The sequence below is a fragment of the Cricetulus griseus genome, assembly GCF_003668045.3.
Source record: "Cricetulus griseus strain 17A/GY chromosome 1 unlocalized genomic scaffold, alternate assembly CriGri-PICRH-1.0 chr1_1, whole genome shotgun sequence".
NCBI lineage: Eukaryota > Metazoa > Chordata > Mammalia > Rodentia > Cricetidae > Cricetulus > Cricetulus griseus.
In genome coordinates, this window is record NW_023276807.1 from 186,831,625 (window position 1) to 186,857,927 (window position 26,303).

The 26,303-nt window shown below is 42.9% G+C and overlaps 1 protein-coding gene across 4 annotated transcripts in view; it reads right to left on the bottom strand.

Moving 5' to 3' along the window:
- Nucleotides 1-994: 994 nt before the first annotated feature.
- The window catches only part of Ercc6 (ERCC excision repair 6, chromatin remodeling factor), a 73,202-nt gene continuing 47,893 nt past the window's right edge, over nt 995-26,303 (bottom strand). For 3 of the 4 annotated variants that reach the window (XM_027389491.2, XM_027389492.2, XM_035452533.1), the window contains 13 exons: nt 23,813-23,983; nt 23,217-23,393; nt 19,280-19,396; nt 16,801-16,896; nt 15,049-15,264; nt 14,582-14,692; nt 13,863-13,982; nt 13,371-13,465; nt 11,298-11,443; nt 10,528-11,217; nt 3,206-3,410; nt 2,571-2,646; nt 995-1,616 (listed from right to left, as the gene is read on the bottom strand). In XM_027389491.2, the coding sequence (XP_027245292.1) occupies nt 1,200-1,616; nt 2,571-2,646; nt 3,206-3,410; nt 10,528-11,217; nt 11,298-11,443; nt 13,371-13,465; nt 13,863-13,982; nt 14,582-14,692; nt 15,049-15,264; nt 16,801-16,896; nt 19,280-19,396; nt 23,217-23,393; nt 23,813-23,983 (2,637 nt within the window). In that variant the 3' untranslated portion in view covers nt 995-1,199. The remainder of the gene's footprint in view (nt 1,617-2,570; nt 2,647-3,205; nt 3,411-10,527; nt 11,218-11,297; nt 11,444-13,370; nt 13,466-13,862; nt 13,983-14,581; nt 14,693-15,048; nt 15,265-16,800; nt 16,897-19,279; nt 19,397-23,216; nt 23,394-23,812; nt 23,984-26,303) is intronic. The other variant, XM_027389493.2, reaches the window with a different exon arrangement.

The following is a 26,303-nucleotide window of genomic DNA, read 5'->3' on the forward strand; positions in this document are numbered from 1 at the left end:
TGGATGGCCATGTTAACAGAGCACTGCCCTGAGACTCAACCTACCCAACAGGTTGGGCAGGGTAGGGCAGGGCAGGGGCAGAGCTGGAACATGGACTTACCCACAGTTAATTAAAGGCATGTCTATACCTTCTCTAGCTCACTATAACTTAGATCCCAGACATTACAGGCATAATGCATTAATGCTTCACACTAACAAGTCAGGTTAGCACTTCAGCTCAAGAACAAGGGCATTATCACTTCCTGCAGGCTAATGGCCAGAAGGAAAAATAAACAAAGAGCCCTCCCAAAACAAACAAGTGTTGGGACTTCCTTCTGAGCCAGGTATGAATGTTTAGAACTTATTGACCTATTTAACAAGCCTCTTCTACAATCTTTAGATAATGACAAAGAACAGAAAATAAGACCCTTCCTTCCTTCTTGAAGGTAGGTGTGTGTGTGTGTGTGTGTGTGTGTGTGTGTGTGTGTGTGTGTGTGTGTGTGTGTGTGTGTGTGTGTGTGTGTGTGTGTGTGTGTACACAGAACCCAGGTGGAAATTGGTGGTAAAGCACAGGCTTAGCATACACAAGGTACCATTTAAAACAAATGGACAACAAAACCCAAGCCTGCTAATTGAACAGTGCTGCGAAGAATTACTAATAGGTAGTTGATGATTTGACAGATAACAAATCTCTTTCTGATGTGGCCAGCAGGACAGAAACTAAATTTATAGTTCTGAATCAAGGTACTGAGGTGACCAGATATTGATGAGCTGACTTATGGGCAAGGGTGGAATAAACAGAAGACATGTTCCCAGCATCTGTAAGAACCGAGGTTTCTATTCTTAAGTAGTATGTGCTCCCTGACAGTATCTTTTGGGTTAAGAAATATATTTGCTCCAATAAGCAACTATTAGGTCCCTGGTTTTAGGACATAATCCATAGTGCCACCAAAATAAAAAACAAACCAAAAAATTCTCCAAGCAGTTTCTTCTTCAAGTTTTAGTCTTNACACACACACACACACACACACACACACACACACCACACACACACACACACACACACACACACACACACAATCACTAATCACAGGATTGGTGAGTCAAGATTGCCATTTGATGACCACACACACACACACACACACACACACACACAATCACTAATCACAGGATTGGTGAGTCAAGATTGCCATTTGAAAAAGTCCAGGAAGCATCGCTGTTCAGCAGTACTCTGGCTTCAGTTTCCAAATCCCTTCACCACCAGGAGTTCTATGAAAATTGCACAGATTTCTCAGTAGTTCTCGGAAGACGCACGATTGTGCCACCGATAGCTTGGATTCAAATTCCTGTAGAATCTCCTGAGTGCTGGCCTGACCATCCACCTGGGCCTGGAAAGCAATGAAGTTCCTCATCTCCACCAGAAGGTCGTCATGTTCTGTGCTGCAGGGAGGCAAGGCAGCAGCCTCAGCAAGGTGCCCGCTGTCAGTCTCTAAGCGCTCCGGCAGGATGAGGTGGTTTCTTGCTCGCATTCTGGCCAAGAGTGAGGAGGAACTGGGGGCTCCAGACAACGACACTCCATCTTCTTTGCCACTGAAGTGCTCAGGGGCAGGAGCTTTCCCCTCCTTTTTCACATTGTTCTAGAGGAAGAAGACCACACATTAGCAAACTGAACTTCCAGCTTACTCCCCCACCTAGTTCCCCAAAGGCTATGAGGACCCACAGTATAACCCAAATGCCATGTGGTGAGATGTGAGCAAAAGACTGGGACCCCATCTAATGCCAAGGTAAAGGATGCGGACATAAAACTACCCATTTGTGACAGGCGCTTCCTAAAGACATAAGCAGGAAGGAATGAAATGAAGCCATCTCCCAGATGCCAGAATGTGAGAGCAGAGGAGCTGAGGGAGACCCTGCCCTGCAGGCCCGGTGCCTGAGAAGGTCTTCTGAGAGGCCTAGGCCAGCGCCCTATGGCCACCAACTTGTCCAGCTCTTTCTCCCACAGGCACCCTGGCCCCCACCATGGGACAATGAGCAGCTGTCACTCTCTCCACTTTTCAGCGTTCTTCCTCTTTCCCATCCTGCCTCTCCAGTGTTTCATTAAAACACAGATCTGACCTGGGAAGTGCCTCAAGTGCCTGCTGCTAACCCCCGGGAGACTGGAACAAGTCTCTGTTCCTAAGTGTGTTCACAGGGATCTAGAACTAGTTGTAGCCTGGGAGTTTTCAAGTCTGAGAAAGACAGAGAGGTGTTCTCCCACTTTTACCATTGCTGCAGTGTGGTGAAGGATGGGTACTTTGCCAACATTCAAGAAGGTTCTCTGGCCATTCGACTTAGACAGTGGTGCCTCTAGAGCTGACACGTCCCCACCTGGTAGGTGCAGACTAAGTCCAAGCTTTAGCAGAGAATCTGCGAGAGTGGTTTCTAGGAAGCTAGCTGGCCCTTAGACTCAAATGAAAGTACATCACAACCCAGAGCCTACAGTATCAGCTACCACCACATCAGTTACAACCATTTCCTTCACATCTAAATGACCTTCTCTTGGGCATCCAAGCAAATCTCAAACACGAGAGGCAGTCAGGCTCCCCTGTTACCTGATGCTTTTCTGTGAGTGATGAAGAAGAACGCTGCACAGGGAGATTGGAGTTCCTCTTCTTACCGAACCTATTCCTAAATAAGGAAGAGAGTCAGGTCGATAGAGGGTTAGCAGCTGTGACACAGAGAGCAGAGTACTTTCAACAACTGAACTCTTCCTGGGAAAACCACTGCCTTCAGATGCCCACACTCCTGCTCTACCCACTTTGACTGCTATACTCTTGTGAGGTGTGAGGGCTTCCTCTCAGAGTGAGAGCTACTCAGTATCCTCAATACTAGACATGAGAAAGCATCCTGGGTAATTACTACAAAATAATATGCTAATATTATAATTAGCATGATTATTACTGATGGCTATAAACTGGCTAATTGTCTTATTAACATTTAGTCATTATTTGTATTTCTCACTATTTTAAACATCATCTCTCAAGCAAAGCTGATCGCTTCTTCCCCTGAAAAGTTGTCTCAAGAAAGCCAGAAATGAAAGACAAGAAAGACAACGGTACTTTCCCAACTCACTCAAGCCTGACCCACACGAACCTCTCTAAGGGAACTTCTAGTCCTGCAGACAAGCCTGTGCAGCTAGTCTCAACCATCGGGGCTCCTTGCGAGCATGCCAGGGGTGATCTCTTACTTTATTCCTGCTGGTGCACCAGAAATGCCCCTGTGGCCAGTCCAGGTGGGAACGCCAGATGCCGCCCCCAGGCATTGCTGACGAGAGAACTTGAGCGCTTTCAAGGCATCCTGAGCCACTCGGGTGGCTTCAGCCTCCACCAGCACATAATCCGGGTTGGTCCCATCCATGATGGCATCATGCTTCACGACACTGTGCACTCCCACTAACCAGAGTCAGGAAGAAATGACAGTAATAACTTAGTCCACACAGTGTAAAACTAGTCATGGGAGAAAAAAAAATCCATAACACTTTTAGCTGCTATCTTCTGGGTGGCAGTTATAACTTGGGAACGTCACAAATGCTTTCTGTTCACACTCACCACTACCCTTCGAGGGACAGTTATGAATTATCCTTGTTTTAAAATACCTGAAGCAAAATGCTTTTAATCATAATTTTAACATTTCATCGCTTCCTATACTGTGAGAAAACTGAAATATTAATAAACACTTTGGTAGAAAGAAAATATAAACCAGAAATACAGAATTTCAAACAAATTAACATTCAGTGAGAATGCTACATCTCAGAACCACCAAATACACTTAATAGAATAATCAGTAGGGAAGTTCATAATCCTGGGTGTTTGCATCAGTTAAAATGAAACAGCAATGCAAGGTAATGCAGCCTACAATCCCAGCACCTAAGAGGCTACAGCAGAAGGTTCAGAAATCCAAGGCTGAAATTGGATATACCAAGACACTCTCTCAAAAATAAACAATAAAATTAATTTTAAATTAAGTGAGGATAAAAATGAAGTAAATTTCTAAGTAGACATAAATAAAGGAAATAATTATGCTCAAAACTCTCAAGAAAATATAAAACAAAAACACTAAAAAAAAATATAAAATGATGAAGTGGAGAATAGATCAACTATGGATTTATTTATCTGTTAATACATAATAATCCTGGATTATTACAAAAAAATAGCAAAATGGAAATCTAACTTAAAGTTAAAAAAAGAAAAAATTATGTAATGAAATTCAAAGAGAAGTTATCTTTGTAAAAAGGCAAATCTTAAAACTCATTATAGGCATTATTATGTGTACCTGCATGCCAATTTGAAAACCACACAAAATAATCTTCCAGGAAAATAGACAAGTACTGTATATAGAAAAAATAAAGTTACTGACAATAAAGCTACAGACAAATATTATTATGAACATCAGTGAGAAAATACTAGGTACAACATTAAAACACAGGAACTACCAGCTAAAAAGCTGCAGCTTTCTCAGGTGAGAGTCATGGTAGCTCAAGGTGGGTTAAAGTTAAGAAATCCACTATCTAATAAGCTTTCCAATGCTCTTTCCAATGCCACCCATCAATGTTTCTATAGTGAAAATACCTGTGACAAATTTCATTACCTATGCCTGTAAAGCAATCCCCCAAATCAAGAATTTCCTTAATAAAACACATGCCTTACCCTAACTACAGAATCTTACTTAATGAATAAACACTATTTGTTATTTCTACCATAGTGATGTCTAGCACCTCCAACACTTACATAACATTCTGCTAGCATTATTGGCTACTAAACTAATAATAGAAAATCAAAGATGTAACAGTAAGTGAAAAAAGCACAATTTTCCTTTTTAGAGTTAGTTCTTTCCCCACCCCTCCTTCATTTTCTTCTGCCCTCTTTCCCTCCCTCCTCATTTCTTTCTAGGCTAGAGATGGGCCCCAGGACTTCGTGCATGCTAGGCAAGTGTTCTGCCATTGATCAATACACAACTCCAATTCCTCTCTTGTTTGAAGTTTTAATGGATACAAATCTAGAGGACTTTGGATCATCAATAATAAAATCAAAACAGTAAAACCATTCAGGAAAGAAGGAGATATAAAATAAACCTATAACCTTCCAATTAAAAAGCAGGTAAAGGACATAAAGGTGGGGAAACTCCAAATACAATAACAATGGCCATAAAACAATTCACGTAAGAATAAAAAGATATGAATGGATGTATTACTTTTATTCAATTTCACTAATAAATTCAAATTAAACTGAGATGCCACTTAGAGTCAGGACAGAAGGGAAGGGAACTTATGGGAACACAGAAGAGAAGGGGGCCTCCCCACTCCAGATTGACTGTGCTCTCTCCGGCTGAGATGCAAGAGCCCCCAGACAATCCACACTTGCCTTAAAAGCTGCTGACACAATGATTTTTCCTTTGTGGACATCTAATTTATGATACATAACAGATACCCCGGCTTGAGACCTAATGTGCAGGAACTCTCGGTTGGGGTCTTATTCCTATTTCCAAACATCCTGAGCATCTGAGCATCTCAAACAAAATCGTTACCTTTGTTTACAGGAAGACATCTTAACCTTCCTTGTCAGCAACTGTAATCTGACGGCTGCCCTCAGGAACCACCTGGTGGTCTCATCAGGTTTCTTAACAACTCTCTGAAAATAGTAAATTCAAACCCTATCTGAACCTTACGAATCACTATTATTTAAGGAGACAGACAGCTGTGACCACTCAAAGCTCAGCACTCTCATTACCTTGCTGTCTTCTGAGCAACTCCCTTTCTCATAGAACTCCTGCTTAAGCCTCGATTAAAATAGCTTTATTAAACCCTAACCCTCCTTTATATTGGCTAGAACTCAAACTCTTTTGCATTAAAGCCACCAATCTCAGGCTAATCTGTGCCAAGGTCCCTAAAAGATTAGGGGAATTCCTCAGGCTGCTGTAGCTGCCATCTATTTATCGTGATCTGAGACAATCTCTCTGCAGCTCTGGCTGGCCTGGAACTCACAGGGTCCACTAGTCTCTGCCTCTCAAGCGTTGGGATTAACAGCATGTGCCACAGCTCCTGGCTTCATATATTTACACTGTCAAAAAATAAGGATGTATGCCAGGCGTTGGTGGCGCACGCCTTTAATCCCAGCATTCAGGAGGCAGAGGCAGGCGGATCTCCGTGAGTTCAAGACCAGCCTGGTCTACAAGAGCTAGTTCCAGGACAGCCTCCAAAGCCACAGAGAAACCGTGTCTCGAAAAACAAAAAAAAAAAAAAAAAAGGATGCAACACACAGTCCTGACATGGCTATGGAGACTGACTGCTGAGAACAAATTCTAATATAAATCTCCCCACTTTTGGGGTGTATGGGGGGGAGTAGCATCATTTCAAAACCTGTGTATCTTCTGATGTAGTGAGCCTAACAGCAGAACAACACATGGACATAAGGTTATTCATCACAACCCTATGACTGAAAAAAGCTTAGTTAGCCGTCTAAGTGTGAAGAAACTCCGGTATGTCCATGCAACAGCCACAGAAAGGGAGAAGGGTCTTTACAAATTAATATGAAGGGACTATCAGGATATGCAAGGTTTTTGTTTTTTTCCCGAGACAGGGTTTCTCTGTGTAGCTTTGGAGTCTGTCCTGGCACTGACTCTGTAGATCAGGCCTCAAACTCACATAGATCTACCTGCCTCTTCCACCCAAGTGCTGGGATTAAAGGTGTGCCACCACTGTCCCGCATGTAAAAGTTAAAAAGAGAATACACAGTGGATAGCCTTTTGTGTCATAGTAAGAAAATATAAAGTTATACATGTGCCTACGCTGACAAAAAGAAACACAGGAAGGAAACACCAACCATATTTGGGGGGATAAACAAGGGAGGGATGGGAGTAGCTGGTAAGTCTTGACTTTTGTAAATGTATAGTGCTACTGAAGGGACCAGCTTCCTTTTTGGCAGCCATAACGGCCGAACACGTGCTTCTATGACCTTGTCCTAGACACTAGAAAGTCAAATACCTGCCTCGTGACAAGGAACCAATCAGAAGTTAGCTGGTGGCGCTATGCTTTATGACCCTGGGTGTGCTTTACAGACAAGCGCACAGCAATGACGCACAAAGCATAGCAACCACCCTGGGAGGGCCTATGGGCCATAACAACCAGTTGGCCAATCAACACAGGGCAAGCCCTCCAAGCCTGGAGGCACACCAATCGTGAGCCTGTGTGTACCCCTAGACATGCCCCTTATGCCCCTAGGGAGCCCCTAGGAGCTGTCTTTTGCTAGCCATCCGCCATGGCGGGTGGGTGAAAGACCCGAGCTAACATGGGGTTAGCTCGTTAAATTACAATAAAGCCTCATGCAGTTTGCATCAAGCTCTTGAATCCGCCTGGTGATTGGGGTGACAGTGAACGTGGCCTGGGACCCTGGATACCTGAGTTTTCTGGGGGGTCTAACACTACAAACTCAAAAAGTAAAGTACAATAACATCAAGAGGCATAAGAGAAATTCTGAAACAGACACAAATAAATTAATCTAACTGTTCTATGAAAGGGAGAAAAAAATTAAGAAACTTTTGAATAGTGTTTTGACTAAAACTTCAGATTGGAAACAAAATATAAATAAATATTAAACTTTTGTTAGTTTGGCTTTTTTGTTGTGGTGGTGGTATGGGCTATATAGTCTAACACAGTGCATGTATGATGGTACAAATACTTTATCATGAGAAGAATGATGGTCAAGAATTCTCTCCTTCTGCAACCCAATCACAAAAAAGCAAACATTTTATGTACTCATTCATATGTGGATTTTGGACATAGAGTAAGGGACTACCAGCCTACAATCCACACTGCCAGAGAAACTAGTAAACAAGGAGGACCCTAAAAGAGACAAACTTTGTCCCCTGGAGAAGGGGAAAGGGTTACCATCCCCTGAGCAAATTGAGAGCCTGGGAAGAGGGGGTGAGGGAGCCACGAGAATGAGAAGGGAAGAAGAGGAAGGATGCAGAGGTCATGAGGGAGCAGGAAGGTTGAGTCAGGGGAAGAATAGAAGAAAGGATATGTGACAGGTAGGGTTTTAGCTGGGGGGGGTGGTAGTGGAGGAAGGGAGGGAGAAGGAACTGGGATTGTCATGCAATTCAATCTTGTTTGTAATTCAAATAAAAAAAAAAAGAAAATGCAAAAAAAAAAAAATTCTCTCCCTCTGGAAGAAGGCAGTCTAACACATGGACAGGGCTCTACAATGTTGATGAAAACAAGACAAAACAGTATCAGTTCCTTTGTTTAGCTTCATGAGATTTACTGAAGTATATGATATAACATGAAGCACACCTACTTAAAACATACAATATGACAAGTTCTGACATGGATATACCATGGAGCTACTACCAGTCAAGGCAATGATATCATGACTTGCAATGTCCTCTTCATGGCCCATGGGCACATGGGACCTCACTCTCCTACATCCTACCCCACTGTAGATAAGATCATGTGGCTTCTGTCCTTTATTCTACTGAGGTGACTTATTGTCATCTTTGTTTTCAAGGCTCACAACTATGTTTCTTCTAAACTCTTCCCTGCTTCTGGCATTTCACATTTCATTGTTTCTATTTACCATCTGCCTTGGCCACTTTATTATTATTATATATGGTATGTTTTTTCTTTCATTTCCAGGCTTGGGTTTTATTAAGCTTCTTGAGTGTGTGGATATACAGCTTACATCTAATTTGGAATGTTCTTTACCAGCATTTCTTCATATTGACATATTCTCCTCCTCTTTCTTCTTGGTCAGGATCTCAATTATCATTAGAATAGGCTATTGACATCTCCTGGCCTTTTTGTGTTTCTGTGACTTTACTGTGCACCTCTTCATAGCTTCTCTATTCTGTATTCAAGTTCACTACTCTCTTCTGCTGTGTCTAATATGCCTTCATCTCCTACCAGGTATTATTCACATCAGATATTGTATTTTCATATTTTCATTCATTTCCAGTATGTGTGTGCATCTTTCATGCCTCTTTCTGAATATATGGAAGTTATAATTATCTAATGTCTGTGCTAATTTCGCCACCTATGTCAATTCCAAGTTACTTCCTCAATGTGAATCACATTTTCCTGCACCCAATCATTTTTGTATTTGATGCAAACCATCATAAATTTTATCTTGTCCAGTGTTTACTATCTATATAGTCCTATAAGAATTCAAGTGAGATGCCAGGTGGTGGTGGCATACGTCTTTAGTCCCAGCACTAGGGAGGCAGGGGCAGGCTGATCTCTACCAGTTATAGGCCAGCCTGAGCTACAGATCAAGTTCCAGGACAGCCAGGACTGTTACAGAGAGAAACCCTGTCTTGGAAAATCAAAGAAAAACAAAAACAAAATTTATTTGAACAGTGCAATACTATACTTTGTTCTGTAATACAACAGGCTACCTGGTAGGCACAGGCATTGTCCTCTGCTATGGGTGTGCACAGAACTGTTTCCTCTAATCCTTTTGAGGGTCCTTTCTGCAGCCTCAAATAGCTTCCTTGCAGGATGTGATTATGAGCACCCAGCTGAGTTCTAAAGGAGCCCTCTGCAGATGAGAGCAGAATCCTTTCTCTATGAAGCTCTCGCTTATCACTCCTTTACATCAACTCCAGCACTTGGGTCTGTCCAGGATTCCATCTCCTCTCAAATCTCTCAAGGCAACAAGTACATGTTTAGTTCACCTGTTTCCCATCTTGGAGAGATCACCACCCTTCGGTGCCCTTTTGGTACCACTGCTTCACACACAGTGTCAATAATTTAGTGCATCATGGGAGGTAAACATCACTCCATCTTGACTGGAATCTAAGTCCATGGTTCTTATCCACAGAGATAAAGGTAAAAAATGTATGCATATTTATATGTATACATACATACATACATACATACATACATGTATATTTGTTGGCATTGTTTACATACACATGTGAAAAGCAAATGCTGGAAAATGTTAATAGTGGCATAAAGGCTACAGTAGACTCTGTATGCTCTTCATGGTAATTTCTTTGAAAGACTTTCTGAAGCAGTACATAAACCTGCCTTCTCAGACAGCGTGCCTTGACTAGGTCTTTGGTAACTATGGAAATCACACTAAACACAATGCGGCAAAGGATGAAGATTACAACACTTGGGAGATACCAAAGCTGAGCAGGGCCTGTTGATGTCCACTGTTGATTTCTCTAATGCTTCTCTTTCTGCCTGACCCTAGCCACAGCCCTGCCTCTCTCCCATGATCTGTTTCTCTACCCTTCTGTAGTTGGAAAAGCATATAATAAACACAGCATGTAAGGAAACTGCCTATTGACACTCAGGCAGCACATGTCTATTTGTGGTACCTGATCTCATATAAATGGTCATCTGTTAAGCATTATTGTTTCCTAAAGTTTCAAATTCTTTCAAGTCTGCAGAAAGGGAGATAAATACAATTTTCAAATTGTCAGTACCATTAGTAAAAACTACTGTGCTAGGAATGAGTCCCATATCCACTGTTCCTAGCACCCAGGTGAGAGATTCATCAAAAGCATTACCTGATTTTTTGAAGAGCTTTTCCAAAACATAGTCATCACTGCTTCGTTCCTTGGCCTTGCTCTCCTGCTCAGAGTTTTGCTGGTGGTATCGCCTTTTCTTCACCAGGTATGGAACTCGAGTTCCCTCAAACTTGGCATCTCTGCAATGCTTGGAGGTCTTGGCCTTTTGTTTGGGCTGAGGATGTTTCTCTGGGGTCTCTTCCTTTGTCACACCATGTTTCCTTTTTGATTTGTGCTTACAAAAATGACCGTCTGTTTGTTCACTCACGCAAACAGGTTCTGTCTGAACCTGACAGCATTCCCCTTTGTAGGAAGGACCCTGCTTCTCACTGGTGCTTGCCTCACAAGATGGCCCGGATGTTTGGTCGACTGTTGGAACATCTGAATACTTCCCATCTCCACTTATCACTGAGACCTGCTCCAGCTTGGACCCTGTACCTGTCTCTTCTCCAAATGCAACACTGTTAGCTCTGCTCCCACTCGGGTGACAGTCGTCCTTCAAAGGGCCACCTTCTCTAGAAGTTGCACTTCCTGCAGCCCCTGTCGCCTTAGATTCTTCTTCAGTTAGGATGGCACCATTTGCAGATGTGTCAGAAAAGGGGAACTTCTTGCATTTGGGATCTGTTCCGAGGGCTGGTGGAGTCTTTTTTTTAAAATGGCATTTGGGTGTCTGAACATCGGAGCCAGTTCCTGTAACAGGGAAAACATGGCTAATATCACACTGCAGAATTGTTATACTATTGACTAAATTAAATGACTTAGTGTCATACCTGCAAAAATGGCACTTGTTTCAGTGCTCTGGGACGCATCAGGACTACTCAGGGTAAACAGCTCATAAAGGTCATTGGATTTGAAGAAGCGCCTTTGTTTTGGGTCTTTTAGCACTCTGTTTGTCAAAAATTGCTTGAAGATTTGGCTAAAAAGATAAAATTACAAACTGGTATGAAACAATGTTTAGCTGTAATTCAAAATTCCAGTTATAAAACATGAGAGATTGGGCTAGAGAAATGGCTCAGCATCTAGGTTCGATTCCCAGGACACAGGGCAATTCACAACCGCCTATAACTCCTGTCCCAGGGAATGTAATGCCCTCTTCTGGCCTCTGTAGGAACTTCATGAACATTGTGGACAGACATAAATGCATGCAGAAAACCTATACACAAAAATAAAGGTTTTGTTTGTTTGTTTGATTGTTTTGAGATTGGGTTATTCTGTGTGACAGTCCTGGCTGACCTGGAACTCACTTTGTAGAACAGACTGGCCTCAAACTCACTGAGATCTACCTGCCTTTGACTCCCAAGAGCAGGAATTACAGGTGTGTGCTGCCACCACCACCTGGCAGATTTTTTTTTTTTATTATGTGAGAGAGATGCTAACAGCAGACCAATGAATGATTAAAAAGCCCCCAAACTTTCAGCCATGGAAAATTACAACTCAACATATATAATACATAAGGTGGTCTCACAAGTTTCATAAATTTTGAAGTAGAAATGATACCTTATTACTTATGCCTAATGAGTTTTTTGTTTTTAACCTCCAAGACCTACCACATTTCAAACCCACCTTTCACATGTATGTGCCCAACCTCTACAAGCAGGAAGGAGCCAGTCAGCCTCCCTGATTCATGGGCTAGGGCCTGCCTTGCCCTGCCCTGCTTGGTGCCCTCTTGGGCTTTGTATAACCCTCACCTCCCTGCTCCTCAGCCCCCAGCCCCTAGCCCCCAGCCCCCAGCTACTGGTTGTGCTTAAGGTCATACACTGTAGTCCTTCTCCACATAGGCATTACCACACAGCAACACCATTAACGAAAGAGCCTAGTAACCTGTGAGATTAAGATATCCTTTATTAGATAAACGCCAGCCCAACGCAAGCCAAAGGGTGACAAGGGCAGCAAGCCGGGGAGGCCAGAGAGAAGGGGCTCCCATGTGCCTTATCTGTCCCTTTAAACCCTATCTCAAGTCAACCTGACCTCACCTTGACCACGCCCACTAGGGCGTGGTTAGGCATACCTGTAGCCAGCTTCTAGCAGGCTTGACTTACACTGTCCCCTACACACCATTCCCTCCTATCCAATTGTGTTTCAGGCTAAAGCTTTTTTCCCCCAAGACTCATATCACCTCCAGGGCCTACAATAAGCCCCTAACAACACAAAATGTTTTGGGAAGAACCCAGTGTTGGTGCTGGCTCTGGGATATGGGACAAGAATGAAGTCTGAGGGGCACAGGAGAAGCTGACCATCTCTGGACTCTCCCTGTAGTTACCACTGCCTCAAGCTGTCTAGTTACAAGAGAAGAGGAAGGGACGATGCTGCCAACCTCTCCAAAGGTTATCTGAATGTGTCAGCTTCACTTTTGTCATTTCTCAGTTTTTCTAAAAGTGGCACACTATAAGAAGTTGGAATGTCTCCATCAGAAAACAATATCAAATTTACATATAACAAGTCCCTGATTTAGATCAAGGTACAATAATTTTAAAAAACAGTAAGGTTGTCTGGCTGTGGTAGCCCATGTCTTTAATCCCAGCACCCAGAAAACAAAGGCAAATGGATCTCGGAGTTTGAGGCCAGCTTAGTCTACATTGTGAGTTATAGGCCAGCCAGGGGGGACATACTAAGATCCTGTTTCAAAAAAAACGAAACAAAAAAAAAAAAACAAATAAAAAAAGAGTAAAGGATTAATTATATTTTAATGGCAAAGAAAAAATAAAAACACAAAACAGTCGTGATACACCTTAAGTTATAGTGATCATTCCTTTAAGATGAAAGAATCTTTTAAACCAACACTTGGAAATAATAACAACCCTTCTTGGTTAGGGGGTTGAGGCTCTTCAGCCGTCTGTACTGACCGGTGGTAGATCTTTTCCTCAATGGTGCCAGCTGTCAGAAGCCTGTAGACAGTTACCTGCTTCTTCTGACCTATCCTCCATGCTCGTTCCCGGGCCTGAGGCAAAGAGAAGTGCATTAACAAGGGCTCTTCCAGAGCCAGGGCCAGTCAGAGAAAACCGGAACTGATCACTGCCTAGTCAGAATTCTGTGAGAGAAGAATGTACACTTGAGGCCTATGCAAGTGGATGAACAGTCAGGAGACAGAAAGAAAACCAAGACAGCTTGACTGAAAAAACTATCTGACTTTTTGTGAGCACTTTTTACACCACGGCTTGCAATGGATGCTGTGGATAAACAGCTGAGGACTCTCCCAGTCTGTACAACTGACTACGTTCCTTCGTGCAAGAGTTCAGGATGTGACCATGCAGACTGTACTTGAAGGCAGGAATAACATTAGAGATACTGATGAAAACTACTAACAACAAGCTGTCTTTCTGCAGGAAATGACAGACCTGTGTGTCAGTGCTTGGGTTCCAGTCAGGGTCGTAGATGATGACTCTATTGGCCCCGGTCAGGTTCACTCCTATGCCACCCACTCGTGTGGTCAGAAGAAAGACAAAGATGGACGTGTCCTGCAGGAAAGACCCAGGACAAGTTGGGCACAGCTAAGAGCACTCCCCAACACAGGTCCTCCCACAGGCTCTGCTGGTCACCAACACACCCAAACCTCATGTCCCAGAGTGCTCTGTGAAGCAAGTTCACATCTCAGAGCTGCTACTTGACAGCTTTTAATGACTGTGTCAAGTACAGACACTCTCACTGGCCATGCTTCACTAGACTCTTAGTTTTCTCCTCAAATCTCAGCATTTCCTTTCTAAATCTTGTAATGCCCACTTCTCAAACCCTAATGTGCACAGTCAAAGGCAAATTCACCAGGTGTGGTGGCACATACCTTCAATCCCAACACTTGGAAGGCAGAGGCAGGTGGATCTCTGTGAGTTTGAGGCCAGCCTGCTCTACATAGTAAGTTCCACACCAGCCAGGGTTACACAGTGAGATCCTGTCTCAAAGAAAACTAACAAACAAAACAAAACCCCCAAAAGGATAATGTCCCTCTTCACCTGCTAGCCAGACATAAAGACCTTTCAGGGGGCTGTGAGAGCAGGCATGCACACGCCTCTCTCTCCACACACTGTCACCCCTTCTGCTTCCTTGTCACAGCCCTTGTTACCTCATTATATTTTGTAATCAGTGGCTGTCTTGATGCTATGGTAGTGGTCCCATCCATTTTGAGGTAGGAATACTTGTGGGCTCTCAGGAACACTTCTAGTATGTGCAGCATCTGTTGAGGGATGAGGGGAAACAGTCTGTAAACCAAAGCACTTCAAGCAAGTGCTTCTCCTAGGTAAGTGTACCTTCCCCAGGGGGCCTACATTGAAAGCGTTTCTTGCTTTGAGGAAGAGAAATAATACTGCTACAAAAGAATTTTTGCTAATTCCTCATGAAGTTAGTATTCCAGGATACCAGAACCCCACTGTGAGGTTTGTTAAAAAAAAAAAAAAAAGCTGACTCCTATGGCCAAACTCACACACAGTCCTGGAAGTAACCCCTGGGCTGCCACCTCAGCAGTGTGACAGATCTCACTTCAGGTGACATCACGAGTCCTAAGAAACAACTTGTTTGAGTTTGAGCACACACCTGCCTCGACTGGGAGAACAGCAGCACTCGCTGACCCTGCTTATGCCATATTTTCAGCAAAGACTCAACAACGATCATTTTCCCGGAACGTTTCCAGTAACCAAACTGATCTTCTTCTAGTTCGTCTTCTGGAAGACCACTGAGATTCTTGGGACCACCAGAAAAGAGATCAGGGTGGTTGCAAATCTTCCTCAGAGCTACAAGTCCAGAGAAAATCTGTGAGTAAAACAACAATGACACATATGAGCTCAGATTACCCTATGTAAACAAAAGGAAAGGAGGGAGACATGTTCCGTGGATTACAGACATTTTTACTAGCTTGATTTCTTCTCTAATGTCAACACACTCAGATGTACCTTCAATGGTGCAGAGTGAAGACCATGGTTGCAACACTCAGCATGCATATAAGGGCATGCAAGAATGCACCTGCTAGGGAGAAGGCACAATAACCAAATGCACAAAACTGCTAAGGCTTGTTTTGAAAGCCCCCAGAGAAACATCTCTACTTGGATAAATAGCAAGAAGAACTTGTCTACTTGACCCTAGGAAAGTTCCATGTCAAGTCAGAGAACTATAAAGGTATAAGTGTATTTGCAACTTTAATCTATAATAAACCTACCATAAACACTCATGGAATAGGCGCATACTCATGCAGAATGCTGACAATGCCACTACAGAGATGTGTGAAAACATCCTCTTCAGTATGCCCCATACTACAGTGATCTGGGTTTCCCCTACGCTCTGTATGGGATTCCTAGTTGTGTATGTTACATCACTGCAGGGCCCATTCCCAGTATTCTTTTCCTATCTAGACCACAATGCTGGATTCAAGTGCACCAGGCCTACAGTCCAGTAGAGGTGAGCAATGTCCCTCTGGTGTAAGGAGCTAGCTCTCTCACTTCTGGAAGGGCTGCAGATTCAGTTAAAGTTCTCCCAAAATGGCTTCACAAAGGTCACAGAATACACCTGACCCAGTGGCAGCATGTTCCAGCTAAGTAGAATTCAGACACCTAGCTTCCGGCACTCATGACTCAACTGGTCCATGATGTTCCCACCACTGTGAAGTCCCAGCATTACATTCTCATGCCAAGTGCTTGGGGACACACCACAATGACAAGGTTCTAGAAAGCCAAACTCCGTATCTGTGTGAGTTACACAATGGAATTTTCTGAGAAGACACTGTCTAGTAGCTTCTGAATTCTGGATGCTATTAGGAAGTGCTTTCACAGTACTGAAGGGTAAAATGAATAAATGAATTCCTTTCATGCACTGGAGACAGTAAGAGTTAGAGCCTGAGAAATCCATGCGGAATTCTGTCTGGTTTCTAAGATGACAGTGCTCTGCAGCGTTTATTGACCACAGACTCCCTGTGAAGCTGTACAATTTACAAATCTTTGTAACCATGCCCTGGAAATGTCATTTTGGTCAGCGAAGTGCTGCACACCACCCCCTGCCAGGCTAAGAGCCTTAGGTGGCAGGACTCATGGTCACATCCCCACCTTGGGTCCAGCTTCCTAGATCAGGGCTCCACCCTCATACTAGTGATCTTGCTCTCACACCACACATGTCCCCAGCTGTGGCTATGACTCTGTAGCCACCACAGATGGCAGGTGAGTGAACAAAGATGGCATGACAGAGAGAACAAAGGTGGCATGATACAAGAAGCCTGGCACATGCTACACACCAGCTTCCTTTCCTGCCCCACCCTTCTTGGTAACAGCTTATTTCTCTGTCATCTGCTCAGTGGCTGACCTGATTCTCTCCATTGAGAATCCTGTAAACTTCTTTGGAATCAATGAAATTCTGGTAGACTTTATGCTGCTCATCAGTTAGACGGCAAAATAAGACCTTCAAGGGAAAAGAAAATAGTTTTAAAAATACATTAATAATCGGTAAGATTCCCTAAAAAACTAGTACAATGTATACAATTTTAACTACAATAATACATCTCTCAGCTAAAGAGATCTCTCCCTTTTTCATATCCATCTACCTCCTAGTTCTAGCCTATCACCCAGCAGTCCCTCCAGACTGGCTTCCTGCTCATAGGCAGCCTCAGGACCCAAGTGCACAGCCATGTTTCATTTCAGCTCAATGTGATGAGAGACTCTCCCCCAGGCCTCTCACCTATACTCTGTTTGGCTAACTTTGCAGGAAAATTTACCTCACCTGGAACCAAGGTTACCAGACCCTCACAGCACCCCATACCCTCCCAGCCCACTGGGTTTAATTATTCTATCACATTGCCCACTTCCTGTGAAAGACCCCTTGGAGGCTCAGGCCCCCAGGATTTCAGCCCAGGACCACGGCCACCCCAATCACCAAGCAGAGTCGAAAACTTGATGCAAACAGCAGGAGGTTTTGTTGTAGTTGTTTAACAAGCTAACCCCATGTTAGCTCGGGCCTTTCATCCATCCACGATGGCAGATGGCTGGGAAAGATGCTGGGAAGCCATGGCATAGAGCGTAAGGGGCGTGTCTAGGGGTACGCACAGGCTCAGGATTGGTGTGCCTCCAGGCTTGGAGGGTTTGCCCTGTGTTGATTTGTCAACTGGTTGTTATGGCCCAGAGGCCCTCCCAGGGTGATTGCTATGCTCTGTGCGTCATTGCTGTGCACTTGTCCATAAAGCACACTCAGAGCTGTAAAGCATAGCACCACCAGCTAACTTCTGATTGGTTCCTTGCCATGAGGCAGGCATCTGACCTCCTAGTGACCAAGGCAACGTCAGGCAAGCATGTGTTACTGTCATGGCTGCTGAAATGGGGAGCTGGTCCCTTCACCTGCCTTTCAGTCCCTTCTCTCTAAGTCTACCCCCTCCACCTCAAGGCTTGACTTTCTTCATAGCCCATCAGATTCTCATGGGATGCTTTTAAACTACCATTGTTCCACCCATGTATACCATCATTCCCACCTGCCCCACAAGCTTCCAGAGCCAATCAAGTCACCCACCCACCCTGACTGCCATATAGCCAGTGCCTAGCAGCACCCCAATCCTGCAGCAGCCTACCACTGTCTGCCCCAAGAAGCACCTCCCCACACACCCTATCTAGCACCATTTAAAAGCCCAAATAGCTTTATGCCCTGGGGCTTCCTAAGTCACTCATCTACCAGCCATCTTTGTCTCAACATCTACACACACACACACACACACACACACAATCAGACAAATAAAAAACAAAACCAAATTTGGAGCTACCAGGATCTGTATCCCTAGGGGTTTGGTTCCCATCCCTAAAATGGCTCTATCTTTGTATCAATCTCATCAAAGTGAATAAGACAGTCCAGTGCATGACCAATCCTTCAACCTCAGCACTGGATCTGAACACCCACCTGTCTTTCTCAGAACCTCTACCCATAAGGCTCTCTACAGGAAAAGGGAACATCCTGAGAAACCATGGGACAGCCTCACCTGTCAGCTGCTGCCCACATTAGCACCTGGTCCAAGTCACCGATGCCACTGAAAATGTTCCAAAGCATCAGAATTGACTTCAGAACTGCCATGTGCATCAGGCTCTTGCCAGTTCAGCTGCTTGCCCTCCACTCCGCCAGCTCCAGCCCTGCCTCCTCCCAGCTCACTTCAGCCTGTCTACCTGGCCTCTCCAATCTTCTCAACTAGTTCCTCTTTTTCTGCCCTCTCCTCTGATGCTGCTGAGGAGAGCAGCTACTTCTCCTCTGGGTCGGTCTCTACATGCTCTTTGGGCAAACCAACCCCTGCTCAGCACTGTAATACCTTAACAGCTCACTGTTAGCTGTGACCAGCCTAGAACCCTCTCCCATCTCTCAACTTCTTAGGTGTGTAGATGTTGTCAAAGTACTTCAGCATATCCTAAATTAAACTCATCAACTGGTTGGCCTCTGGAAGTCTCTATCACAGAAGACCCATCCCAGTATCTAAGGGCTTTGAGAGGACAACTAGATACAATAAGATGGGATGTGGAGGAAAAAAAGAAGCAGGGATATAAAGGTGGCCTTGGTGACAGATGTCTGAGATCCTTCAACATAAAAATCTACAATATGTTTAACTTGAAGGCCCTGAGAAGATGCAATCATCTGTTAAGATTATAGAACACCAGGATGGATTCAGCGGCATCCTAGTAACACCAACTCAAATGCCATCAACCCCTCCCACAGTGTATTCTCAGGGATATAGTCACAAAGAGTAAAACTGGTCCTTCTTATGATCAGCAGAACCCCAAATCTGACCTCTAGGTGGTCACCTCCCAGACTGACAGACCTGTTCATTTTTATCTGGCAAAGAAAGGCTCATCTTGACATCTGATTTCATTCTCCGCAGCAGGTATGGGTTAATGGTGTCTCTTAAGACACATGCACACTTATAGGCAGTTTTAACCTTTAGTAAAAGAAAAAACGAGACGTTAGCTTAAGGAATACATTTGTTTTTCTAGATTGATTTCAAGTCTTCAAAATTAAAGAATGATTAACCGGTATATAAATTAAACTTAGAAAAAGTCAAGTTACATTCTACATGCTCCAGGGATGACATCTCTGAAAATATCAGAAAAAAAAAATTTACCCTACTAACCAAAACAACATGAAAGAAAACCTGTTTAACCATGCTTTATCTCCTCTTTTATACTTGTTTTAATTATTACTGTACTATTTAGTTAGGCCCAAAAATAGAGATTTATTTGGTTACTGACCACCCTCTAGGGGAAAAACTAGTTTCAAGCAAATCCCTATTATAATCTTGTATTCTCCAAAAGCTACAAAGGAACTGGCCTCGAAGGGCAGAGATCAAAAGCTAAGTGTGGGGAGAGCTGGAGCAGTGGGAGCCACCAGCTAATAAGGGGAGATTAGGCTTCAGGGAATAAGTTCAAGAGGAGTCCTATGATCCCAGAAATGAAAGGTCACTCTGGCCTAAAATGGAGCATATGGCTCCATAATGGACATGGCCACATGAGAGAGTATTAACTGTACATAGAAAAACAAAGACCCACAGCCCAGGAAGCCACACCCTCTGCAATTCACTTACGGACAAGCAAAGGCTTCAATTAATTATTGATACTTTAAAACATTCTAAATAGGTTTAACAATTTAGTAAATTAACATTTCATAGAACAAAAAAAATGTAAAATTTAAAGGTAAGAAATTTAGCTTTAAGAGAAACTTGAGCATAATAAACACAGAGAAGTTCAAATTAAACACATTAACATGTTAAAAAGAAAATATTTGGAAAGAACCCAGCACTCCGCACTCATGTCTGCATCATGTGTGCACACCTATCTTCATGCAGGTGCTGTGTGAAAGGACATGAAGAAAACCCAGGCAGTACCTGAAAGACAAACAGGCTAACTGATAACTTCTAGTCTCAGGGCTGGAAGTAACCTCTCCTGTAGTTCCAGCCCTCATTGTCTTGTTCTAGATGTCCTTACTACAGTCCCCTTGCTTTTTGCCACTGGATTTCTGGGGAGGCTTCTACTCTCCAGCCACCTCCCATCATATCTGGCACATAACTACCTGTGGGCAGACTATCCTCACAGGATGCAACCGCATATGGAGAACATGGCCTTAAGCAAAACGAACAAATAAAAGCAATGCCCCTTTCATAAGACCTTGCTGAGCAAATTCCTCTTAATCCAGTTTTGCTTTCTGTGAAACTAAATGCTACCCAAAAAATATTCCAACGGACAATTACAGAAGGAAACAGTTCATTAGTTTTAAATTGTGTGCTGTTTATATAGTTTAATAAAATCTTGTGCAGCCCTGCTCTCGTCCATCCAAGACACAAATCACTCTTCTGCCCAGTGTATCCCACTGTGTATGACACCCATTAGTCACCAGAAAGGGGTATAGTTATCAGACAGCCTATCCTGTAGCATGGGGCTTGCAGAGAGCGAGTGACAGTCTCCATAATTCCAGGCATTCCAGGAGATACATTTGAAGGCATGTAGCTCCTATATTCAAGGAAGTACTACTGCACACAAACCCCTCAGACAAGGATTTCAAGAAACACACTATATATATTAAACTCAGTATATCTTCCCACAAATGACCTGTTAATTCCCAAGCAGAAATAATAAATCCAGAGTTTAGAAATCTGGTCCAGACAGCTTTACCAAGCTGTCCTCAGTAACAGGACAAAGCAACAGATTGTACATACTGAGAAAAAGATGCTCCTGCCACAAATGTGTAGCTTAAACACAACATGGAAGCCATGGTAGACAAACCCAAGAGGAAGAAATAGTTCACAAGTAACAGGCCTATAGTCTCCAAAACTATCAAGGTCACAACAGGCAAGGATGTTTAGAACTGTTCCTCAATAAGAGAGGATAAAGAGGCAGAGATACTGGACACCACTGGCAGAATGTGAAGAACAAGGTAGAAAGGCTAGAAACAGAACACTGACCTGCCTCCTGATGGGTGTTGTTATTGTGGGCAAGTAAGTGGCCGCCATTGCTTTTAAAAGGCTTGCTGAAGGGCTGGAGAGATGGCTTCACACCTAATAGAGCACTGGCTGCCCTTCCACAGGATCCAGGTTTAAATCCCAGCACCCACACCATGGCTCCCAACTGCCTATAGCTCTGGTCCCAGGGGATTCAATGCCCTCTTCCAGCCCCTTTTAGCACTGCACACATATGAAACAAAGACATTCATGCAGGCAAACACTCATAAAATTAAAATCTCAAAAAAAAAAAAAAACAAAAACGAACCCCAAAACCAAAAAACAGATCCACCCCAAAACCCACACTGAAGGAGTTGGAGAATAGGTATCATGCTTGAACTTATTCTTAAATGATCCAATTCTAAAAAGAAATTCTTTGTACACTATTGTGTGTGTGTGATGAGTGGGTAGATATGAGAGGGGTGGTAAGAGAAATGCCCTGAAATATTAGTGAAATGCTACATCTGGGTGAAGTGCATGGAGAAACTCTATATTACAGTTCTTTTAACTTTATCTTCAGTTTGAAATGATTCTAAAATGGAAAGTTAAAATTATAACAACAACATAAACAAAGGACACAGCAAAGATTCAGAGAAGGGGAGTACTTATAAGTTCATTAATAACCATTAGTGACAAAAGATAAAGTGATTATTGGTTTAGACAAGCCTCTTGTTTTAAAGGTATGAAATTGCTTTTGTAATTAAATATTCTAAAACACAAGTTCACGTATCTTTGGAGGAGAACGTTATTCTTGGCCCAACCAGGACCCATAAAGTGCATTTGAACAGGCATGCACAGATACCCTACTTCACTCCAAGGCTGGAGCCTGCTCCCATAGGTCACAGACTGCCCTCAGGAGAGTGTCACCCCCTGAAAGTCTATAATAACCCCAAACTATCTGTGACCTAGGCATAAAGCCTCAGTCAGGTACAGCAAGCCCAATCCTATTTCCTTTATTCCATCAGCATCTACGTCTTGCTTACCCTGCCTGAAATGTCACCAGGTTCTCCTATCCCTTACTGTGTTATTCTCAGACCACCACCTAACTCCTCACTTCCCCCTCCAAAGTTCCAAGTCCTCTAATGCCAGCCTCCTCAAGACTACTTGCAGCCCAAGCAACTCCAAGAACTCCCATCTTCTATCTGCCAGCCCAAATATCTTCCTGCTGTCCCTTAGCAACCGCCAATTCCCTTCCCAGGCCCCAAGTTCCAGCTTTCCCATACCCACTCTAAGGAGACGAAGAAAAAAAAATTTCTAGCACAGTCCAGCAGGCTCTTCAGCTGGCCTAGCCATAGAGCATCGCTGTGCTCACACACAGTCCTGACCCAGAATGCTGGCGTTCTCTCCTAGCTTTCAGTCCACCCCTCCTCACTGTGAAAGGCACATTATTATCTGGTTGGTACTACAATGTACACTGTCCAGATCTGCTCAATCTTTTACATGACTTCACATTGCTCTTATGCTCACTTCCAAAACTATTTTTAAATGTCTCATCTGAGAGATACTTCCCAGGAAAAGCCAAGAGGAAAACATTTCATTCCTACTGTGAAAAGAGAAGTTTTAGTCTAGAGCTTTCCTTAAGTAAATGGTATACGTCATTTTTTTTAAACTTTATCTGCAAAAATACAATAACTGAGTAAAGATATTTCTGATTTTTATTAGACACCAATTTATAAGCCTGGCCATTTCCCTTACATTGTCAATAACTTAGCTACAAAGTATAATATTTGGGGAAATGCCAAAGAGTTGTCATTGGCTGCCACATTACCTGTACTGGGGAAGCATTAGAGTAGCCCCCCATAGTGATGGGGACAGAGAACTGCTCCATAAACACAGGCAATGTGCCTAGTTTTCCTGGGAAGATGAAGTCGAAGAGCGACCATAGCTCTCGGAGATTATTCTGCATCGGTGAGCCAGACAAGATGATCCGATGAGGTGTGCGGAACTAGTTGGAAAATGAGACATCTTTTTATGAAATTGACTTTGTAACAGATGAATACCATCCAACCCCAAATACTCCCAATAATAGTTACTTAACACATTTAGTCATCACTTTTGTCCATTATTTTGGTCCTCCCAAAGTGTGGATATTTTGTCCAATTTTCTAACTGCATATGGATGAAAACACTGGAAGAATTCTGCCTTAATTGTTCAAGATGAACACCACCTATTAGAGGTGGGTGTGGTTACATTCTAACAGCTGGGCTTTATAAAAGACCTGAACAATGAAAATCTAAAAGACAGGCATAAAGAATTTTCTACATTAAGACAGAATTCAGTAAATGTATTCATAAAGCAAATAGCCTATTCTAAAATTAAATACCACTGCCCATCAGAAATTTCCCTCACTGAAAGCAGCCATACCTGTTTGCAAGCAAGGGTGACTGCAGCATTTGGATTTCGAATTTTGTGTCCTTCATCTAAGATCACATAGTGCCAGTCATGTCTGCTAATGTCATCTTGCATAAGTCGGATGTAGGAATAAGAAGTTATCAAAACTCCATGACAATGAACAATATCTCTGACCAACCTCTCCTATAATGACACAGAAGGGCAGATATAAGTAAGAAGCAAAGAAAAACAAACAAAAAAAACAAGCATGACCTAAAATGACAATCTGAAGATTAGATTATTGTGAGACCACCTAAAGCACACTATGAGAATATATAAACACATACAATCTAATAACACACACCATTGCTTTGCATTTGGTTAACCTACAAAATAGTAAGCACATTTAAGTGGCGCCCTCAAAGAAAGTAGTTTATAATAATGTAATTTATCATTTACTCAATTGTTACTCTTCTAAATCACCCTTTGTGTCTGTCCCTGTTACATTTTAAAAACAAGGTTGACAAAGAATGATTATCTTACAAGAAAAGCATGAAAATGAAAGAAAACGCCAAAGACATTAAGACACAATGTTGTATGAGGGTGAGGGCAAAAAAGATGTAAAGGCAATGACTTAAAGAATAATAGAAAAAAAAATCTCACACAACCAGGAAAACTGAGTGTGTAGAGAAAAACATCTCCAAATGTCAAAGCAAAAACATGAAAAGGTCTTATTCCAGATACATCCACCTTGATGACCGGATCCTAAAAGTAAAGAACAACGGAGAAAATGTCTAGGCATGAGAACATAAAGAAAAGGTTTCCTTCTGAGGAAATGGTCCACATCAAGCATCTTTTCTGAGATCCAATAATATCAGAAAGTGAAAGGAAATACATAATTCTTAACAGGGAAAGGTCAAAACCTGGGAACCTGCTTGATCCAGGCTTCAGTCAGGCAAGGGTAAAAAAAAAAAATAAGCCACCCAGAAGCTGGCTAGGTATACTGGTAAGTGAGGTAGGCTCTCAGAAAGCTACTGGGGAAGCCCAGGGTAGGGCTCCCTACAGAGAGTATGCACATACCAACTCCTAGAGCAAGGACAGAGTGACCCCCATGAACCCCCCTTCTACAAATGGAAACTATGGCTTGGATCTGGTCCTGCAGCTGGTGTGTGGTGGAAAGACATCCCACTCCATAGCTACAATCACCCAGAATCAGATGGCACTGCTTTTCACCAATTTAGAAAGAAATCTTAAGAGTAAAAATTCTGTACTACGTGCATACTATTTCTTAAAAAACAAAAAAACAGAAAACAGGAATACATGAAGAATAGTATGGAAAACTTTTAAATAATGAAAAGGGATGTATTTTAAGTATTACTGTAATTCCACTTTAATTAATAAAACCTGGGAATAAATACAAAAGTGGAGCCAACCCTCCACCCTCTCCAGACACACATTTTTACATGCACGCGGAGGCCAGAAGACAACCTCCAGTGCTGTTCTTCAGTCACTGTCCACCTTTTCTTTAAAAACAAGGTCTTGGGCTAAGGAGGCAACTCTGTGAGTAAAGGTGCTTGCCAACAGCCCTGGTGACTTGAGTGTGACCTGTACCCACCACCCTACCCTGCACCAGAGCTGATCCTGACATGTTATTCTCTGACCTCCATGTGCCTCTCACCATGAGCATGAGGAAGGACAACAAAAACATAGCCTTGAGTTTAAAGGACATCTAAACCAGATAACATGGGACATTGACCTGGGAATTAGTGAAGATATACCAAGAAATGAAAATAAGAGGACAGAACTTGCAATAAAATAATATCATATTTACTTTATCTCTTAAAAGGGAATGATATATATATAAAGAAAACCACAAAACTTTACCTACATAAAACACTGTAACATGAACAAAGCCCCCAAAGCAACCAGGACAGCTCCTGGCAGACCTGGTGCAGGCCCTTCTCACAGATAAGGAATAGGCCAAGCAACACAAGCATCAAACTGAGGACATGGAACCTGAGCGTGCTGTCAAGCTCCTTATCATATCTAGCGCTAGGCTCAGACATACACATGCACACTCTCAGAAAGCACAAACCCAGATGCACAGGCAACTCAATGGGCAAGGGTGGAAGAATGACAGAAGAAGAGACAAAACCAGTGAATCTTAGAGAAAGTACCTGCAAGAACAGACAGAGCAAGGCTAGATGTGATGGCACACACCTCTATCCCAATGCTCAGAATGCAGAGGGTTTACATAGGAAGTCCCAGGCCAGGCAGGGCTACAGAATCAGACCCTGTCTCAACAAAAGCCAAAGTAAGAGTGGACAGCACAAACAAATAAGTAACTCTTTGATAAGAACAGACTCAGTGTGGATGGAGTCTTAAAAAATGTCACTTGTGGAGAAAATGGAATACCACTAGCACAGCATACCAGAAAACCTCAAAATGAGTCACAAAAATTAATTATTCAAAAGAGAATGGGCACAAGAAAAATTAGACTAAGTGGGGGAGCAGAAGGACTGGA